The following is a 22421-nucleotide window of genomic DNA, read 5'->3' as shown; positions in this document are numbered from 1 at the left end:
GCTTCCGTGTTTTGCTTTTCAGTGTAGTTCTCATACCGGTGAGACAAAGATCTACAGTGCAGAAGGTGATCAGTTTTATTAACTGGATGCAAAAATTCCTTGGCCGGTATTCTGCATAGTGGTAATTTTTGCTGTTCTTACTATGTTCATAATGATGAAGGGTTATTAAAACCGGAAACTTCTTATTTACTGACTGTTAGATGATCAGCTTCTGCTCTTACTTATACCAGTGCAGATCCAGGATAGTGCTGCAGAAACCTAGTTGATTTCAGTCATCCATTTAAAAAATAAGTAACAGCAAAAATATTTAGGTCTTTTACAGGAAGATATAATACATACAATTTTATTTTTCAGAAGAGCAAGCTGCTGCTAAGGATGCTTCCCAGGAGGAGTCTGAATCAATTCCAGAGTACACCGCTGAAGAGGAGCGAGAGGACAACAGGTTATGGAGGACGGTTGTCATTGGAGAACAAGAACAGAGAATTGATATGAAAGTCATTGAACCTTACAAAAAGGTCATTTCACATGGAGGTAGGAAAATCTTGAGTGCATTTTTTACACTGATGTAAAAAAATCATGCTTTATAGAGCATGACTTAGTTCTGGTTTAGCTCAGTTATCATACTAGCATGGGTGGGGGAGAGAGTTTATTTTTCAGCCATGGCGGAAATCAGCCAGCTTTCAGTTCAGTGTGACAATGACTAATAAGTATTTTAAATACAAAGTAATTTCAGGATCGACAAGTAAACTGACCTGCATGTCATTGTAGGCTGAAACTGTTGTCCTACAGAAAAACTAAATGAAGACTTCATTTTGGCAAAAACTTTTGCATGAACAAGTATAGCGTTCTGTGGTTTGTTGAGTGATGTATGTGGGTGAACAGATCTAAACAAGTAGAGTGACAAAAATAAAAAACATTCAGTTTTCCCTGGGGCTTCCTTTCATCTGGCTAAGCTCCTTATGTTATTTTTCTGCCGTTTATAGTTGTCAGCAGATAGCATTTCACCAGCAACTGGTTCATGTTTTCTTCGTGTAATTTGTTGAGGATTATCGAATAACACATCAAATAAGACATTTAAAGTAGGAAAATTGCTTCATGTGCTTTCTATATTGTCCCTTTGCTCATTTGCTCCCTAACCTCCTCAGAGAACTTGTGGTTTTGGTGTTACTAACAGACTTCTGTAGAAATTAATTAAAATGGATAAATACCACTAGATATTGAAGGAAGAAAATTAAACAAAGCTTTTTAAGTGCCTTTTCATTGGTGTCTCAGATTTAGATTATCTTTGGATTCTATATGTTTGGGGGACACTGTTTGCCAGCTGTTAAGTAAGGATGAGTTGCTGTATTTCTGAAAAAACTGAGGCAGATAACTTAGCAGCTGAGAGGTAAGATCTGTGAGTTTATATGAGAATGTTTCTGTCATGTTGTTGCTGATCTGTAACGTCATTAAAGGTAAACCATTGTTTCCAGTATATTTTCAGTGTTGAATCTCTATCTGGTAAAAGCGACATAAATAAATGATACTTGATTATATTACCTGAGGATGTGGTCCTCAAATCTGCACATTTACATTAAAAGCAGCTGAATGCTCTCTTACAGATGTTCCCAGTGGCCAGCACGCAGTAGGTTTAGTTGGAATTAATAAAGATGTCTAAACCCCCAAGCATTTTCCCGCTATAACAACACCATCAAAGATTTATGAATGTGACGACACCTCAGATACAGTTTAGCAAATAGACACAGATGGCATAGTTTAGGAAACAAACATAAAATATTTTGAGGCCTTGCTAATGGTGTTTGTTTATGGTTTTTTGTATGCTGTAAAGTAGTCTAGGTAGGTTTGTGGTAAAGACTGCCACATACAGTTTCTGCTAGATGCTGATGTATACATTTATAACAGCTCTTATGAAAAATATGTCTGTTTTAGTGAGGGAAGAAGCAGCTCTTCTTTGAGCACTGCTTGACTGTTGAACAAAGACTAATTCCAGTGTCACACATCTCTGATGGCAGCTATGAGATGCATAATAATGTACAGCTATTGCTGTAGTCTAGGTCATTCAGCTCAGTTCTCAGTGTGAAATAATCAGAATTCAAATTTTACGTGTTTGACATCTTGTTTTGTTAGATCATTCAAATCTGAGATAAAGAACATTTCCTCTACTTTTGAATGGTGCTGATCAGTAACAACCATTGTAAAAGAAACAGTGTGAGATGTAACGATAAGTTTCAGGCCACCACTTGCTAACTTGGAAATTTTGCCTGAAATCTAGCCTTATCAAAATGAGTTAAGGACTGGATTAAATTCTGTGTTTATGAAGTGGCAGACTGAAGATGTGGAAATGAAATTGTTTTGATATATGGGACGTGGGAAAGCTTTGGATAGCTTGAACAGTTTCTGCAGCATGGCAGCTGGGCCTGTTCTGTGTGATGTTCCTTTGTCAATACTTCAGTATCACTGGAGTGCTTTGGAGGGCCTGGAATCTATTTTAACATCAAGATTAAGAACAGATTCTGGCTAAAATTACTTAATTGGAAGTCAGGTCAAATAACTCTTGTTGAACATCCCTCCCTGCCTAATGGCAAATAACATCAAATGCAGAATCTAGGTCCTAGCCACAAAATAAGAAAGGAGAGAGTAGGCTTGGAAGTCTAGGTATAGGATTGCCTTCCATATATGGTGATGAAGATACTTCTTAGAGATCTGTCTCGTTGCACAGACTGACTGAGAATTTGGGCAAATGGTTTTTACTGGTTTCTAGTAATAAATTAAAAAGCCTATCTCCCTCAGATACACATGCTTGTAGACAAGGAGTGCTCAAGAAAAAGTGGCTTAGTGTTACTGGCGGGTTGTTCTTCTCTGTGATGTTAGGTGGCATCTGCACACTTCGCATTACACAGCAGAGTTTGCAGTTCATGTAATTTAGTGGACACGCCTGCCACAATGTGCTCTTGCTGCCAAACTCCTGAGCCAGCTGGACAGACTGCTTTATGGCAGCATGATAGATATCGTCTTGAAAGTCTTTTAGGGATTTTTAGATTTGTAGAAGAAAGGAAACCCTCTCACTATTTGTAAAGCTGAGGGGGAAAAATACTGCTTTATTCCATAATTTTTTTAGCTGAGGGATGAGCTAGGATGGGATAGGTGACAATGAGTACTGTCTTTTTGAAAATACGAGAGTCTAATGAGAGAATGGAAACATAAGAGAGTAGTATTGAATGATCAGTGTGGAAGATGGAGTTCTTTTCATTTCTTTTGGAAGACTGGTATATTCCTTCATGTTAAACTCTTAAAAGATGCTGAGAACAGGACTGGATTTATACACACACCCACCCCCGTCTACATCCTTGCTAGAAAATGCAATGCTGCTCTTTTGAATTTGACCTCGACATCTTCACTGGTACACTGAAGTCAATCACACATGCCTATAGCTATAAATATACTGTTCACGTTTACTGGATCCTAACATGAGCCTAAGCTATGACACACCATGTCATGCCCGAAGAACTTCTGTAACTGGGGAAGCAGTGGTGTTTTCCTGTCCCTTAAGGAACAGCTGAAGGCCCTGAACACAGGGCACCTCTGCATGTCCTTACGACTGGGGTAGTGTTGAGATTAATCTGCTGTGGTTCTCCTTGGCATTGAAGACTTCATGGGCAATTGCCTTGAAGCACCCCTTGCCAGAGGTCCTAGATTCTTTGAAGATGTCTATAAAGCCCTGTAAAAAATCGCTTCTTTGGTAGAAACATCTTATCCTTATTTCAGCTAGCTGAGATGCAGCTTAGGTGTTTGTTGAGTGAGAAAGGAGAAAACAAACTAGTCTCTTGCTCTTCCCTGCAGACATGCAGACTGTGTATTATCTCTGTCGTTCCATACAGAATTTTGCTTTGGTTGGCTGGTTACAGTGCAAGGAGTTCTATGAGCATTTGAGTTCTGGATACTGCTCTCTAGTATCCAGAAGCACTGTAAAAGTCTTAAAATCTCCTTTTGTGAAAGTGTTGTGTAGGTACTGGTATTATCATTTAATTTTGTTGGAAATGTGTTGCTATCTCCAAGGGTGATTCAGGGTTTTAGAGAACACCACTATTGGACAACTGCAGTGTTCAAGGTAAAAAAGTTTCATACAAAACTTACAGCAAAGGATTTAACTGATCCCCAGGAGCATTGAACGTGTAGTGGGGTAATCATAATTGTAATATCCTGGCACATATTGGAACGACCAGCTGAGATTGGATTGTGAGACTTTGTGAAACATCATTCACAAGACGGAGGATAACAAATGTTGGATGTTTTCTTTAGCCCCTGTTCCTCAGTCATGTGCATTCAGCATGTGATTGCTGTAGAGATGCAATGAACTAGGAGTTCAGATAAGATTGTGTTGCTGAAAAAGTAGAATAAAATTTATTTGATTGTCTCTATAAAATGTTTACTTATGTTATGCTAAGTGTGTTTTTCAGGAATTCAACATAACTGGCTATCTTACTTCCTTATCAGTTGATGATATTTGTACATTTTTGGTCTTCTTCAGCAGCAGACATAATCACATTAGTCTGGGACTTTGAGATTTCTTTTTAAACTTATTTTGTTAAGAGCCTTTGACAAAGACAAAAATGCCTTTTCCTTTTTTCCACAGGATACTATGGTGATGGCCTGAATGCTATCATTGTGTTTGCAGCATGCTTCTTGCCAGACAGCAGTCGAACTGATTACAACTATGTCATGGAAAACCTTTTCCTGTGAGTGATATGTGAGCAATGTGACAGAATCTTTTGAGTTAGTACTCATAATCATGTCGTGAGAGATAACCTGTGTTTAATTAAGAGGTAGTTTTGGTCATTAGAAGGGGACTGATCTGAATGACAACAAAAATAGACGTTTTAGATAAACTAGTCAGCAGAGTATTATTTTGGTATTATTTATGTGCTCACCCTCCCAAATTAAGGCGTATTTGTCAGGACCCAATCTGACTATAGTACCTCCCTAAATATCAAGGAGTATAGTATCTTCAGCTTTTTAGGCCTAGAATCATGATAAGAGTGATCTCTAGCCCTTGCTGAGAACAGTCAGCAGAGACTTAGGCCACCAGGCTGTGGTTTTCCCTGTTTGTTGTTTATTATATATGATCATGATGCATCATTGTATGTAATGTTTAATAGATGCTGTGACCTGTTTAGGAGTCACAGGACCCTTTTGTTACACTTGTTTTAAAAATACAGGATGAATGACAGTTGCTGACACAAACAGCTCTAAATATTTTTCCTGACTCCAGCTGCTTCTGACTCAGTTGTAAGTGGCAGGGACCAGTAAGGCAGGACACAAATTTGACCACATGAACCCAAATTTATCACAGGAACATTACTGCTAATAGCAACTTGGTTTGGCAGGCAAAAATTGTGAAGGCAGCTCTCCCCTGAAGTGCCTCCAGCCACTTCTGCTGAAAGCTGTTTAAAAAAAAGAAAATTATTCCAGTGTTTTCCATGCTAAAGCCTAGTAAGTCATTTCTAAAGTGAGCAGAGGCCTAGCCTTTGTCATTTGCAGCTTACAAGACACCAAGAGCACAAGCCCAGTCTCCTTAAAACTCCAGTCCTTGAAGATGCAGGTGGTGACAGCCAATGCCTTCAATGTCTACATGTGAAAAACGAGATGGAGTTCTTTTAGTTTTCAGGTCAGACCAACTGCTAGGGCTTGTCTGGTAGAGCCTCTAAGACCACCATGTCATCTGCACTAACTGGTTTACACAGCCCAGTGACTGAGAAGTTAAGAGTTACTACAGTGTTTTTGACTTCATAAGTAAGGAATAAAGCTGAAAATACTGACATTAATAGTTGTTCTTTTACTTCACCGAGACCGTTTTTCATAGATAGAGCTGGTGGTAAATGGACTTTACAGAGAAAGCCTTTTCAAGCCTTAAGAGACTTTTTCCACATTGCTTAGGGACATTGCCAAAGTCAATTTTACAACTCTCTCTTTTTCTGCAGTGGTAGTGTAAGAGAGTTCAGGTTGGCTGTGAACCTTCAGCTTATTTTAAGGCTTATAGAATCATGGTTGTCTGTAAGACAACAAGAAAAGGGAAAATCACATCGCCCCTTTCAGTTGTAGGCCTATTAATTGCATTGAAGTAGAGGGGGTGCAACCATTTACAATATATTCAATAACTGGGATATATAATTATTCATCGTGAGAAGTATGTATGATTGTTCTCATTGTAGCTGATTATTTATAATATTCACAATTCCATTTGCACCTAGGAAAACATATAGAAACAGAGACAGTCTGAAAAATCCCTAACTGTAAGGCTTGCAGTGTTTTCAGAATTACTTAGACACACTTTTCTGTATGTCTTATGTTTAAATGCCTTTAAATCACTATATGTTGTGCCTTATGGGAAAGGCTAATTTCATAACCTGTCAAATAATCAGTAGGTTCAGTTACATTAAGCTTTATGTCTCAGAATGTCCATATAATGTCCTTCGCTTTGATATTTTCGTGTTAGACGTGAGCCTTTACTGGTGTCGAGGAATGCAGAACTGCAAGATGAGAAAGAGAGTGAGTGGTGATTTAGGTGGAATTTACAAATTCATGCAACTGGTCAGTTAATGGGTGTCTTCTTTATACCCAGGTAAAATATCACTCTTTGGTGAGAGCTAGGTTTCCTACTCTTCTTTTAAAGAAACTGCATCTTGAGGAATTTAAGGGTCAGATTAGATTGTGAGTCATTCCCATACATGTGTGAAAGGGACCATTATGCTCAGGGATAAAGCTGCCTTTTGTAGTGAGCCACTCAGGCGTTCAGGTTTTTAAGGTGTGATTTTTTTTTTTTTTCATTGTAGTTTTTACATAGACATACCTTGGGGACTGGGTAGCAGAGAGAACAGTTTGAATATTCCTGGGATGAACAACTCCCAGGCAAGGTAGGGACTACCAAAACTACGTGGAGCCATCTGCATATACAGTCCCGGACAAGAATTTAAAGTTACCCTTTCGCTTGACTGGGTACTGTGCTTTTCTAGGTAGGGTGAGTTTGGCCCGAGGAGTTCTGTACTGTCTCAGTCATTGCTGAACTAAGGAATTTAATGAGTGCTTGCAGTGTTGTGCTCACAAAATTAAGTGATGCCATGAAGTGCTCTGTCCTGTCAGTAGGCAGGTTGATGGACAAGTTTTATTAGCCTTGAGATTAAAAATTTTTGTAGTTGGCAGGCATAGACTCAGTAGCAGTAGTATAAGGATCACAAAAATTATAGACAAGTAGCTTCTCCTGACCCTGATTATTCCTGCATTGAACAAACATGACAATTAGTAGTGAAGACAAGATTCTCAGTTATCTCAGTTGTTTCTGGAACTTCACATGGTCCTGCCACGCTTTCCCTTGCAAAACCTCATGATTTCTTGTACTTTTTAAGAAAATGTGAAGTCATCTGTGAGATTTGAAAACTCACTATGAAACTGTATCTTTGTAAGGAAACCACGTATTTCTGAAGATACAGATAAGATTGCGGTTTTCCAGTTACACATCTTCAGGTAGCAGAGCGATGCATGCTGAATGTTTGCATTGATTTAAAGGAAAAAACACTGTCTCATCATAAATTGCTTAGTCTGCCTTGATTTATTCCTAGTAGACTGATTTACTTTGGGCTTCAGTGGGTAATGTGAATTATGTGCTCACTTCTGTACTTTCATCAGCTATGTAATCAGTACCTTAGAGCTGATGGTAGCTGAAGACTATATGATTGTCTACTTGAATGGAGCAACGCCAAGAAGGAGGATGCCTGGACTGGGTTGGATGAAAAAGTGTTACCAGATGATTGATCGACGGTGAGTAGTATTTTCTTTTCTGATCCAAAGCCATTATCTTAAACACTGTCCATTTCTGTTACTCCCTATGTGACAGTGTTTACTGCATATGACCTTACTGCATATGACCTTTCTGTATGTTTTGTGGGTTGTTTGGATTGTTTTTAGGAATCCTTTTTTTTTTTTTTACTTAGACTACGGAAGAATCTGAAGTCATTTATAATTGTTCACCCATCATGGTTTATCAGGACAATTCTGGCTGTGACACGACCTTTTATAAGGTATGTAGTGAATACAGGTGATTTTTCTCATGTAAGGATTTTCACAGTTGAAGCTGACTTTCCTAAAGTGGAAAAGAAACCCATGATTTATATGAGGATCTAGTGGTAGACGTCACAGGCATGATACTGTAAACCTGTATGTGTATGCAGAACTTGGAATTCATTCCCTTAAAATTGCCTTTGTTCCAAGCCCATCTAAAAGGCACATAGAATAGTGGCCTGCACATAATGATAATCATCTCATTAAAAAAAATACTGGTTACAGGACAAGACTAAGCTAAAATTTTGTGTTTAAAAAAAAATCAGTTGCTGCTTATGCAAGAGGACTGCCAGCACCCTGAGCTGTTTCAGTACATAGGAGTCCCATGTCCAAAAAAAAAGATTTTATGCCCCCAGAAATAATTCTTTGATTAGTAAAAAAGCAAAGCAGCGTTACAGACCCTGAAGACCTCACAAATTGCTGAAGAAGATGGTCAAGTAGGCAGTTGAAATCCTGAGATAAGGGAGCGCAGACTGATAAGTGTGAGGAAAAAGTTGCTTAGGCAACAGAAAAAGCATCAGAAAGCAGAAGCCATGCAGAGAATAACACAGTCATGACAGACCTCAGAGAGGTCTGTCTCCAACCTGCAGATGAGGACACTGGAGTTGTTTGTTGCAGGGTGCTCTGTCCTGACAGGTGACATTGGGATAGGAAAGTACCCAAATTCTCCCGTTGCTGCAGAAGTGTGAGAGGCAGAGTGTCGTAACACGGCATCTTCTTTCAGATGTGGTGTCTTTAATACCAAGTAGAAAATGACAATTAAAAATGTCCGAGTAGGAGGGAGACTACTTGGAATTGTTGACAGAAATGGTGGGAATTCACTGACTTGCATTTGGTGTCTGAGATATTTCTCTTGGCATTCTACTTGCTCCCAGAGGAAAGGTAGGCAGTAAAATCTTTAAAAATCAAATATGCCATGCCTGTTTTGATTCATTAGTCATTTATTCAGAATGATCATACTGAGCAGCAGGGACTAGAGGTTTTGTATTGCCAAACAGGAGGAAAGGTTTGCTCTAAATAGTTTGGCAAAGGAAATTAACAGTACAAAACTAAACACAATAGTTAAAACTATTAAAAAATAGTTAAAATCGTTAAAACTCTCCATTTCAGCCAAGTAGATTGAGTCTCTGAGCAAGAAGAAAGTGAAGTGCATATGGAAGATGAAAAAACGTGGCCAGGACACATGGCCAGTGTGACTTTTGTGGAAGGTGATGTAAGATATTTGAATCCTCACTGAGGACAGAAGAGCACTATGGGAAAGCTGAGTAGAAAACTCCAGGAGGCGTGAAAAGACAGAGTCAGTTGAGTAAAAAGCAGTATAAGGAGACAGATACTTGATTAGATTGAAGGCCGATGGCTGTAGCTTCGTTTGCTAGCCCCGAGCTGTTCACCAAGCCACTGACATGCACAGTGGGATTTTAGAGTAGGTAATGAATTGGTCCCAAGGCAAGCAGAGATTTCAATGAGCTTAGCTAAACATGAGCAACATAATTTTAACTCTGTTTCAGCTGAGATGTGGAACAAAACAGTAGGAATCAAGAAACTGGACGACAGCAGAATGGCAAGGGACAGTCAAGTCACTGAACGTGTGCTACAGTCAACTCTGTCTCAGAAACTGTCAAGGTCATTCAGTGGAGTCTGGGACTCAACTGACAAACACTGAACAGTTGTCTGAATGCACAGGATGAAAGAATGAGTGGTTGCGAAGATACTCTTTATGGAACAAATATTCACTCTTGAGATCATCTTAGTGATGTTAGGGAAGAAATTAGATTTCTAATAAAACAAGTGTCTGTGAAAGGTATCTGGAATTTGATGGAAATATTTAAATAATAGCAAGTTCACCACTATTGGAAGCACACCTGCTCTGAAGTCTGAAAGAAACAAGGGGTTTTTATTTCAGTCATATATTTGAGATGCCTATACGCAGATTCCCACATAAAGCCATTACTCAGAAATCAATCACTGTGGTGGAAGTAGTGGACCAAGGAGAATCTTCAGGTGGAAAAATTGACCCTTGAAAGACTTTTTCTTTTTTTTTTTTTTTTTTTAAATTCTGCTGCCAGTCTTTAGAAGCTTCTGATTGGCTTGCAGCTTGCCAAGTTACTTTAGCTGCACTTCAGATGATGCACATTATGATTTAACATTTTGGATCAAATGCTAAGACTTACCTATATCTTATCATGGCTTTGACTGGACAACTGTGAGTGATTCACGTGTCTTAAAACATGGCCGTTGGCCTGCTGCAGTGTGTGGGCATAGTGATGCTAATCTGGTAGAGAGACAAATTAAAATGGATGAGCTTAAACAACTATTCACAGTACCTTCATGTATTCCTGTTTCAGTTGTCTGGCTTTACCTTATTAGGAATGTATGTATAGTAAGGGGAGGGGCATCAAACTACTCAGAGCTATTTCAGGGGCTTCATGTTGTCTGGTCATACCCCCAAAATCAGCAGTAAATGGGAACAATGTGTTCTGTTTTCTGTGGCCTGCACTTAAGAACATTTATGGTCAATCTGCATTCATCACTGTTGCTGATGTTAAAATACTATCTAAACACAACCAGAGCTGAATTTGGAAAATTGCTTTGTCAGTTAAATGAGAAAGATTTATCATAGGGTGATACATATAAAATAATTCAGGATAGACAAGTGAATAGCCTTTTTTTTTTATGAGCAATGTAGCCTTTTTCTGAGTAATGATTTCTCAAACACAATAAAGGATCATATAGCACAGCTGAAATAAACAAGGGAAGTATTTCCTCATAATAAGACCCTGCAGTAGGAATAGACAGGTGCATAAACAATCAAATCTGTACTCACCTAAACATAGGAGGAAGTTTAGGTTTATTATTTTTGATTGAGAATCAGTGTCAAATATAAATGCTAATTCATCACAATCGCTTATTGCTAATTTATCATGACCACAATAAGTGAATGATTCGTATCTCTTTTTACATACAAGTATGCTGTTGGGGATTTGATTATTTTCAAAATTTTAATACATCTCCTTTGGACTGTAAAACTGATTGCATTGCTAGTAAGCAGACATTACAATGTAGTGTTGTCCTAAATACAACACCCTAAGCCAGGAACAGCAAAAGGTTTAGACTTGATTTCAGTTCAGCATCACTAGAACTCGGGTATGCTCTTGATAGCTGACCTCTGAAATATGAATTATTTAATGCATTAAATACACACCTTCTCTTACTTTTTAATATATCATAAAAGATTTTGAGGGGCAAGTCAATTACCGTGTTGTTTTTGTGTTTCAGCTCAAAGTTCAGCAGTAAGATACAGTACGTCAGCACACTGTCAGAGCTTCGTGAAATGATTCCAATGGAATATGTGCACATACCAGACAGTATTGTCAAGTAAGTAATGTACAGGAAGCATGTACTGTTCTACTGAAAACTAGTTCCACAAACTGATAATAGTGTTTCAGAGTCTGTAAGAAAAACAGGATGCCCATTCCTGGTACTGTTACCAACGCATATATGTTGTTCCACGAAAATTTCTGTCAAACTCAGAAGCAGGAAACACTGTGTAATTGAAACACGAAACACAGTAGATAATATACTCTTAGGGGAACCAGTATTTCTGGGAAGGAGGAGGTTTGGTACAGGACCAAATGATACTGCTGGTAAAATGAAGAAAAACTTTTCAGGCTCAGAGTCCCTTCATCAACACTATAACTATATAATCCAAATTGGAACAGGCTGTTTACTCACTAATTGTAACCCAGAGAGAAAATAGGAGAACAGTTTAACCCTTCCACAGGTATCACCTATGCTGTATTTTTCCGTAACTTTTACCACTATTTAAGTAAGTGTTCTAAGTTTTAGTAATACAGAGGTAATAATTCAAAGATAGCCTATTCAGTATAAATCCACTGAAAGTCCAAATGTTCACCATTCCTTATCTTACTGATTTTCATAGTTTAACCCAGACCTGCAGGCAGTTCTTGCTTCTTTTGTGGAAAGGGTTTTGCCTTTTTTTTTTTTTTTAAAGGCGGGTATTTCTAAAGGAAAGATATCTGTGGAAAAAAATGTAGGAAGTTGATTTGAATTGGTCATCTCAACTGGCTGCTTTTTCAGACCTGAAAACAAAAAACTGAAATGGTATACCAAGACTGAAAACTTCGGAAATCATTCATGGTTTTCGTGTGGGTCATTATTAAAAAGATACACTGTTGAAGAATGATTCTTTTTTAAGTATTCTTTTCATCATACGTCTTGGGTTTTGAACAGGCAAATGTTTGGTACTAGAAAGTATTCTGATGAGTAAATACACAAGCATGATTGTCTTTTCCATATGGTTTGTCAGTGACTAGGTATGAAGAACACTTCTTTTGGAGCTGCTATAGGTCTCTTCAACCCAGGCAGGATTTTTTAGACTCCTCATCGTAGTTGTGAAACCAGCCTAATTTCCTTCATTTGCCTGGTGTTTGCTCCAATAACTCGTGGTGTAATTCTAGGGACCAAGTGGGAAGCTCAGTTCTTGCATTGCCGCTTGTAAAAATAGTAAACTACAGTCCTGAAATCAGGGATCACAGGGACTTTCACTCAAATTTATTTGCTTGCTCTGACTTCTTTAGTGGTGGAGTGATGCTGAGGATGTGGAGCACAGAGGTCATTGGTCACCTGATAAAGAGATGTCCAGAATGTTTTAACATCCCTAAAATTTTTTCATCCTTCCTCCATCCTTTCCTCCTTCCCTTCCTTCCTCTTTCCTGTAAATACTTTTAGTTTCTTACAGTGCTCTCTGATACAGACTTTAACCTGACTATTCAGTGTCTTTGTTTCTACTGTTACACTGACTGTAGCAAGTACACACATCTGTGTTACACACGTTTTCTTCCCTGTAGGCTGAAAACTCTTTGGAAAGTCCACTCACAACTCAGACCAAAGGTGAAACGATCGCAGCATCAGTACCAAAGAAACTTTAGGACCTAGAGCTTAAGAAACTTTAGGGAACTGCCTGTTTCATGTCAGCAGCAGCCAGATAAGAGGGCATGTTTTTGCTGAAGAAAATTGCTACAACGAATGCTGATAAGTGCCCATTGCTGGCAAGCATTTTCAGGATGTTGTGGCCCAAAGATTTAGTGAGGTTGTGTATTCAAGGCATTGGGAGCGGTTATTCCCACGCCACAGGGAAAAGAGCAGCATTCAGCTGATGGCGTCCCTTCTACTGCAAATAGAGAAAGAATCCTGTACCACAATAAAATAAAATTCAGCTCTCAGCTTCGTAATTGCTCCGCTGGCAAGAACAGAAATCTGGTCACGAGGGAGCCCACCTGGCTTATGCCAGGATTTGGGTTGTGTGGTTGGTTGGTAGTTTTTGCGGAAGTGGGGTACAGTGTGCCTGTGTATCATATGAACTTGTACATCTTTTCTCTTCCTTCACCCACTCTTAACCTTGTAAGGTATGACGAAGAGAAGTGTATTAAGAGAAGAATGAGGTAAAACTTGCTTTTTAGCCCATGCTGCTGCTCATAATGGAGTGAATCTGTGTGACAGCCCTTCACCTGTAGGTGACCTCAACAGCTGAATGAGAGAGGACTTCCCGTGACGTGGAATCTTACTTTCCCCTTCAAGCTGTTGAGATCAGCCTCCCTTGCTAAAAACAAACTTACTCAACTGTAAATATCCCTGACTTGGCCCAGGCTGCAGCTAGTCTAATTCTGACTCATAGAGCAACTGAACGCTTTCTGCTCTGTCTACTGGGCATGCCTCAGACCCCTGCTGCTTTTATGTTTCTGCCTCCAAATGAGCTAAATAAGGAGTTACAAACTGAAGGTGGGTTGAGCACGAGGATAAATGGTATACTGAACTGGAGCGCTCTAGGGTCAGTGCATTGTAGTGGGTGCCTATTTTAGAAGCATGTACTGTATTTGTTCTTTGCTCTGCTATTGCTCTGCTTCTCTCTTACGCTCTGCCTGCTTGTTTCTTTGTACCAATAACTTTTACTCATGCAGACTGGATGAAGAGCTGAGGGAAACTTCAGAAGCAGCTAAGTAAGATGGCTTTCGGCTCGATGCTGGCACTGTATTTGTTTGGTTCGCAGGAATGGATTGAATGCAGTAACGCATTGCGTGTTTGGTACAGCAGTCAGCTCATGGTTTCAATTACTGTGTGAAGTTGCCACATCTGTGAATTGACTTCCCCTCTCACTATAAGCAGCCTGCTTGTGTACCATTGGTTCTCAGTAAGGAATATCCTTACGCTATAAAAAACCCTTTTTGCTCTTTCTTTGATGAGTGTTTCTATAGTCGTGGGGAGGACTTGAAAACACCTCTTTCCTCCATTAAGCACGTTCTACCCTTCACCCGTTATGTCAGATGATTCATGAAGTTTTTAGGAGGTAGGAAGTTTTAAAAATATTTTTTTTACAATTCATTAGGTTAGGGATAGCTGTTGTATCTCACTCTCAGTTAAGGTAGGCAGGTAACTTCTGCTTTTCCAGTGTTGGTTGGATGGGCCAGTGGATTAATACTTTAATAATACTGTATTGTCTATGGTCACTTAATAAATCAGTGTCAGCTGATGACCTTTAAAACTGATGTCACTTTAAACTTGTAACTCAGTGCTTCGACTTTTAACATACTGAGGCAGTATGGCGTAAAGTACCATAAGTAGAAATCCTAACTGGCAGGACACCATCCTTGTGTCTCTGAGCAGAGCTTAGAAGGTATCCAGTGTACTTCTTTCATGTGTTTTACACCAGATTCCGAGCATGGGAGCTATGTCTGTCGGTTGGAGTATGGCATTTTCCCTGTATTTTTTGTAACAAACTTCTCAGTTTTTGAAGTTTCTTTTCAGTCTCCTTCCACTTTAGAGTTTTCATCTTACCACTTCTTCCTTATGTGTGTTTTTTCTAATGTTTTTTCTTTCACAGTGCACATTTTCCTCTGGTTCTCCTATGATTAGCTTTTAAAACCACCAGAGAAATACCCGAAACACTGGCTTCCGCTTTTTGATTCTAGCGGTTAGACTGCCTCACAAACAATAAATTCACATAAATAGTTATCTGATACCACCTGAGTATTTTGTTAAACAAAAGCGGCCCACCCAGCCTTGAAATGCAACTTCTGTCCCTTCTATTCAAACATTTTCAAATGCATTGCAGTAATATGACACTGAAAACTTTGTGGAAGAAAGCTGCTTTCTTGTTATTCCTTTTGCTTAAAAAAGCACAGGCTGCAACATAAGAAGTGAAAGGGAAACTAAATATTCATATGAGGCAACACTGATTATTGTTATTGTTGGATGTATGAAGTCACTGTAGTGCATTTTCCTTCCCCAACTTTAAGAAATAGCTTAAACATGTATTACTGAAACTACCCTGTGTTGCAGGCACTAAGCTCGCTACATTCCTATCAGTAACATTTGTGTGTTTGTGCCATCAGAGATACTCACTACAGTTAGTTACTACATCCCCCAAATTTGATGTCCTATTCAAAAAGGGAAAGCAATTAAATCAGAAGAAATATTTACTACTACCTCTTTTTCCTTGTATCCAGAACTAGCTGCCTCTCAAATGACCCTGAAATGACTTCAATGGAGCAGGAGTAAGAATTTATGCATAATCTTGTCATTACATTTTAACATTATTTTGCAATCATGCTGCTAGGAACTGAGGCTGGGTAGACTCCATAAAGCTTTTTGGAGGCCTAAAAGCTATTATAGTTATTTTCAGGAACTTGAGTCGACATACACAAGCAGAAAAAGCACTGAAGTTAGTGTTTATTATATTTGCATTGCAGATGCGTTTAAAGTGTTCTTGACCATTTCTGAGCAGAGACAGAATTCTTAGCTTGAGGATATTCAGGTTCAGTTATGTGAAAAACAGATAGATAAAGTGCGACATGATCAGAGTGAAGATGGTCCCATGCATTCTCCTCAATGGAATGTAAAGTGGTAAACTTGCCACTCTCATTCAGAGGTTAACAGATCTTATATTTTACTTTGATTTCTGGGTTGTGCTTTGGTGTTTTCCTTCTCTTTGCTTTTTGTGCTTCTCAGCTGCTTTCATAGTTATTTCCTTGACTAAATGTCCAGTATCTTTACGTCTCTTCTTTCAAAGCTGGACTGGTTTCCTTGGAAATGGGAATGTGTCAGTCCTCTGGCATGCTGTTCCTCTGTCTCATGCCATAACTGCAGCATGCAAATGGAAAACCCTGCGCTGCTCTTACTGTGCGTCAGTGAGGGTGTTCGTAGCTGCAGCATGTCACACAAACACTAACAGTTCATTGCTAGAGCAGCACGTCAGGAGGAGTAGCCGTTGCGGTAGCGTGTGTACTGCTGGCCAGTGTGTTCGTGGAGGAGGGACTGGGGGGACTTTTTTGTCCCTACCCATCTGACGGGTATGTAGAAATACACCAGTGTCCCACACTGGAATGTTGCTCAGCAAATGTCATGTAGTAAACCTGATTCCTCAGTAAAAGGTTCCATTGGTAACATGAGTATTAACAAGCAGGCAAATAATTAGAAATATGTGTAGCAAACAGGTGCATAAATAAAATGGAGCTTTTCTTGTCACTTCTGTAAAATAAAATTTAGTCTCTTAAATTATCACAGTATCACAATATATGATACATAGGCTAGAACCATAACCTAAATTCCTGATTCTCAGAGCAGTTGACATAAAATCTCCTCTGAGCATCTTTTTTTTTTTTTCCCCCCACAGAACTGTTTATTCTGTAATGAGTCGATTTGAGAATTGGAGTTTTTTAAAGTATGAGAACAGAAAATAAATAACGTGTTAGACTATTAATTTATTACTTTGGCTTTTTTGTGGCTTGAACGATTTATGTGTTTTTCTCGAAAGAGAAGCCTGGCAGCAAAAAGCAATATGAGAAGAGAATTTATACTTAGCGTAAGTAGATATAGTTGAGGCCTAATTAATGCTAATTCCTGCTACTTATTTTCTCTGTATAAATATGAGTCTATCTTTAGAAATGGCAGCAATTGTCCTGTGGTCATGTCACTCATTTCTGGTGTCATTTCTTCAGGAAATAGGATTTCCCATGTGAATGCCTCCACAACAATAACAGTTTTACACAGACTTTGCTAATATATGCTCTCTGCTGAAACCTCTCTGGACTCTGCACAGCCCTTAGTTTGCTTCTGTTGTCTTTTTGATGTCTGTTCCAAAGGCTTTTGTCTATTGTCATGCGCTCTTGTGTTCTATTTTGTTCAGTTTATTGCACTTCCTCATGACTTAAAAAAAAATTTGTTGCAAAATAATTCACAGTGAAAAATCCCATGTGTTCTTTAACAGTTCATAAATACTGAGAGTGCTTTAAATAGTTACGTATTCTGTGAGGAAATTTGTGTTTTGGCGCAGTGTTTCTGATGACAGCTTCTTATTCTAAAGGATGCTTCTAAAGTATCTGACGTGCTTTGCACTGTAATGGCAAAGCTGTGCTACTAGAAACATTTTTAGGAGCACGCATATCTTGCCACAGTGTGGTGTCATTCCACCAGTGGATTTTTCCACTTCTAGTGTCTACTTCAGATTGGAATTGCCAGGAATGTAGATATAATTTCAATGAATCAGCCGCAGATTTTATTAAGGTGTGTACTTTCTATATCTGATAGATAAGATGTGTGTAAATTATTTGACGTCAATGCATTTAGGTGAATGAGGGATGAGGATGCTCAGCGTTTTGCAGGAGCTCAAGACTGGGGTAATGATGAGCCACGTGTTTCACAGCACTGATTTATCTTTTGTTGTTATTTTGCATTTGTTTGTTGTTGGTTGTTTGTTTTTTTTTTTCTTTCTTTAATATATAGCATTGACATGACCCTGAAAGAAAACGCAGCGCTGCCAGGCACTTGAAGGAGAGTCTTCGCTTGGATTTTCATCACCCAGGCACCCATCCATGCCCATGGTGTACAATAGGCAATTTCGGTTAATTTTGTTTGGTTTACGATTTTTCTGTGTCATTCAGCAATTCAAGAAGACCAAAAGAGCCAGTCCTGTTGCCATGGAAATAGCAGAATTTTGGAGCTTGTTATTTGTGTTGTTTTCAGAAATACAGTTTTCATTAGGAAAGCTGTTATCATCTAGTGTTTTCTCTGTGTGTGTGCAGTTTCAGTTTAGAAGGATGCCATTTTACCAACAGTGTGCCTCATGAACAAGACAATGAGGATGTGGATTTTTGTTTCATTTTTGTCTTCAGCATATTAATGTTGATGCATAGCTGAACAGAATAGTTGTTGTTACAATAAATGTTATCTTGGTTGTGTCACAGAGCAGCAACAACTTTATTGTTTAAAAATAATTCTAGAACTGATGCAGGACTTCCTTGAATTTGTCTTTTTCTTGCTGTCTGAAAAGTCTTTCCACGTTCATTTAACCCTAATGACTTTTTTATTCGGTCAGAGAGAAGATTGATATACTAAAAAAAATAATAATTAGTCATCCAACGGACTTACCAGAGGAACAATGAGTAACTGAAAATAATTTTATTTTAATAACTTAGTTTAGGATCTTTTATTTTAGGGATAGTTTTTGTAGAAGCAGCTAATCCTGTTAAATGGTTGTCATCTATTCTAAAAGCCTCAAAGCGTTGATTTGTTGTTACTGTTTTTTAAATCTGTTTTCCAGAACTTTGAGTCTTCAAATGGCATCCTGACTCCAATTGTAAAGGGGGTTAATGCTATGAATATGAAACAAATACTTCGTATTTCCAAATATCAACTCCAAGTTAAATGTATAAATCTACAGTTGGGAGTCATACTCATCTGTTGGGTATAGATGTCAAAATATTATTCAAAGTGTACCTAATGTATAAAAAGAAGCATTATAATGCAGTTTACTGTCTGTGTCATAGAACACTGCAGTAAAACATGAAAAGGAGGAAAAAACCCAAAAAACATAAGCACTTCTTGTTTGCTGCTGTTCTGTGTACTGGCACAAAAGACATTGCAGTGTAAGCCCTCATATTCACTGGAAAAGGACTGCACTTTCTCAGACCATTCTTTTGCAAGAGAGCGCAAATTAATGAACGCACGCCTGCGCTTTGCAAACCTGCTGATTCACCTGCCTTTTGGGATGTCCTAACAGAAGTAAGAGTGTTATGCACTCCCTGGAATATTATTCTTGTAGTCAAGAGATTCCCATATGCTCTAGAATTACATCTGTGGATTCTCTACTTTGTCTGTAAATAAGTCCTTAGACGTAAGGATTCAGGGTAATTTGCACCTTCTTTTTATGTGTGCACTAACTCCAGTCCTGCTTCCAGTCTAGAATTATTTATTAAAAAGGAGACATGCAGAAGTTTTCTTGGGGATAAAGTTTAAGGAAAAGGACAGCATGAGCCTTGATTTCCCCCCCACCCCCCCCCATTAGGATCTAAACTGAGAGTGAAAAATGTATTTCACCCTTCATTTAAAAGATTGATGTTTTTGTTCTCTGGTTGGCACATATCCGTCTTTGTTAGTTTCTGTCTTGTATTTGCAAGCTAGTCTGCAGGCAAGGAAGCAAGCATCCAACACGGTGTGGACAGTTCTTCAGCTCCTGTAACGAAGAGTGATGAAACTGTCAGACATGCAAGAACTTGCCAAATGCTTTCTTACCTGCCAGCATCAAAACTGAAATTGCTGCACCTCTGCAGTCCTTGCTCTGTGCTGACAGGCAGTGGTGCATCATCTCTCCCTCACTCTGGCTAGTCTGCTGTATTGCATCCTTCTGTCAGTTCCTGTTCATTTTCACAGAGGAAGGGCCTAATCCTGTTGACAGTTGCTGATGTATAACCTTGCCCTATATTAGGATCTGTTAGTTTCCACCTTTCCTCAGATATTTGAATCTTGGCTTGTGTCTGCCTTATAAAAGTGCTGTAACTTAGTATATTGGGGATAATGTTTTCTGTACAGATCAATACTTGTTTTAACTTCCAGATGCTAATTAAGCTTCACCTAGATCTAAACTATTAAAAGTATTTAGTAGCATGAAGTCACATCTTCTGTAGACCTGTAGTTTAAGCCACACAGAACAAGCCAGATGGTTCAGGTTATTCTATAGGCAAGAGAAGTGTCTGCTAGAAGGGTTTCAGCACAGATCTTTATGCACTGTTTGAGACCTAAGTGGGATTTAGGAGATTTGTATTCTTCGTGGTGGATGTGAGCTCAGAGGTGAGTTTAACTCCAAAGGCTTTGTGTGAATCTGCTAAACAGCAAAGCTAGACATGAATTAATGTGATTAATGTGGCAGCCTGGGACAGAAGGAATCTGTTTGCACCAAATATCACATTAAAACAAAATGGGGCATCCATGTGACAGTGCAAAAATGATTGCAAGATCAAGGTGTGGTTATCTTTGCTTATTAATATATTTTGAAAAGTTTTTTAATGTTAGGGCAATTCTATATTATACTAATGATGTATCAATATTAATAAATTGGTAGTTTGTTGAAAGAGGACTATGGTACGTATAATTGCACAGGTATAATCTTTTATATACAGATTTTTTCTACTGTGTATCAGAGTGCTCAGATAAAAGGTATAAATTAGTAGTTGCAAATTTGTTTTGTTGAAAGGCTTATGCTGACTTAAATTACAGATTAAGCAATACAAGGATATCTAATATCATTGTATGCATATATATACACACATGTGAATCAGAAATAAAGAACTGCAACCCACCACTGGAAGTATTTCATTTCAGCTCCAACTTCTTTTCTTTATTCCCTGGGTGCATAGAAACACTTGACTGTTTCAAATCACAGTTCTTTGTATAGTTACAAGTATCCTTTTCTTTCCATTCCCTACCTATCTTTCAAAAAATTGAGACTGAGTCCATTCTGTGTCTCTTGATGTTACTCAAGAGGCAATGTATTCAGAACCTTGCTTTGCTGATACTAGCAATACTGTTCCTGGCAGGGGGGTTGGAGGAGGGGTGAAAAAGCAGGAAGAGCTTCTCAAATTGCTCTCTAGTTTGTGTTTATACCATTCTCTAAAAATTAAATGCATGGATAGTCTCACTCCATCTCATATGGCGGGCAGAAAACGGAAGCTATGGGGCAGAAACATACGGACTGTGGAACCACCCTGAGCAGTTTAACAAGGTTATTGACTGTGGTAAAGGAAGGAGTCAGAGCTGGTCCAGACTGGTTCAGTCCTCTCACCTACCTGTTACCACGTGCCCACTCCTGTCCCAATCTGCATCAGTGTCAAAGGGGTCAGTTTATGCTGCCAGTACTTTAAGCAAACTTTCTGGACACCTAACCTGGAGCATTGGCCAGCGAGGCACCAAATATGAGCTGAACGTTAGCTAAAAGCTAAAATAGGAGTTTAATGGCCACCCACCTGCAAGCAACTCTATTAATGCTCCCAGACCTTGTCAGTGCAAAGTCAAAGAAGCTGGATTAAACCAACCTGTCATCCTTGTTGAAAGTAGTCTTATTAACTTTTGATAGGTTTGAAGATTTATCGAATCTTTAGTGGTTGGTAATTTAGGGCTTAAACTGGGCCTCAGAAGCAGACTTACTTACGGCCATGTCCTACAAATGAAATGCTGCTAGACTTCAGGCATCTTAAACTCTATTTTGCTTATCTTTTTCCAGGTCCTTGCAATATAATTTTATTACAGTTTAAATGTTTTGTTGGCAGTTGATCTCTGATGTGCAGTAATACAGGTTCACTTATATCCTCAGTCTCAGGGGTTGGAATGGCTACGCTATGTCCAGCTACAGTGCTGTAGCTGGGAGAGCTGTGGATCATCCTAATAAATACCATCAGTCACTGTAATGAGAGCTCAGGTATTTTTCCCTTACTTACCTACTGTGCGCCTCCCCACCTGGCAGTTTATGTCTTTCCGTAATTTGGCCAATCACAATGCTGATGAGTGGCTTTTGTAGCCTGGAACACTGTTGGAATAGATGCAGCTATTTATACAAGGAGAAGCTGAAAATGCAGGTAGGTCGTAAGAGGGAAGCCTTATTTTTAAGAATGAAAATCCTAGTGTGTTAACTGTTGACATCTTCCTGTTCTCAGTCTCTAAGCAGTCCGTGCTGTGAACATTTGAGATATCTTAACATTTTTCTCCAGAAAAAAGGTGTAAAAGTACTAAACTGTATGTTCTGCTTATTTGCTCTTACTTCAGGAGTGGAAAAAACAAGATTTCTCATAGATTTTTTTTCTCATAGATTTTTCTAGGATTGTGATGAAATCAGTTTTCAGCTCATTTCAGTGGCATGAAGTCTATCAGCTGAAAGGGAAGTCCATTGTCATACAGTAATCAGTGTTATCACTCCTTTCCCAACTGTGTTAATATTCTGCTTCCCCACTTCTCCTGTACTTATA

General features: G+C 38.8%; 1 protein-coding gene across 1 annotated transcript; it reads left to right on the top strand.

The window, feature by feature from the left end:
- Positions 1-354: 354 nt before the first annotated feature.
- On the top strand, positions 355-17956 carry LOC104510528 (protein prune homolog 2-like; the record flags this gene model as incomplete). The annotated part of the gene is made up of 8 exons (XM_010152805.1): positions 355-531; positions 4634-4736; positions 7681-7812; positions 7986-8072; positions 11389-11487; positions 14091-14129; positions 15636-15683; positions 17911-17956. Coding segments are annotated over 8 exons (731 nt in total), but the record flags the coding sequence as incomplete, so codon positions are not given.
- Positions 17957-22421: the final 4465 nt, after the last annotated feature.

The sequence above is a fragment of the Eurypyga helias genome, unplaced genomic scaffold (assembly GCF_000690775.1).
Source record: "Eurypyga helias isolate BGI_N326 unplaced genomic scaffold, ASM69077v1 scaffold28905, whole genome shotgun sequence".
NCBI classification, from domain to species: domain Eukaryota; kingdom Metazoa; phylum Chordata; class Aves; order Eurypygiformes; family Eurypygidae; genus Eurypyga; species Eurypyga helias.
Note: the sequence above shows the minus strand (reverse complement) of the source record. Positions and strands in the feature narration are given on the sequence as shown.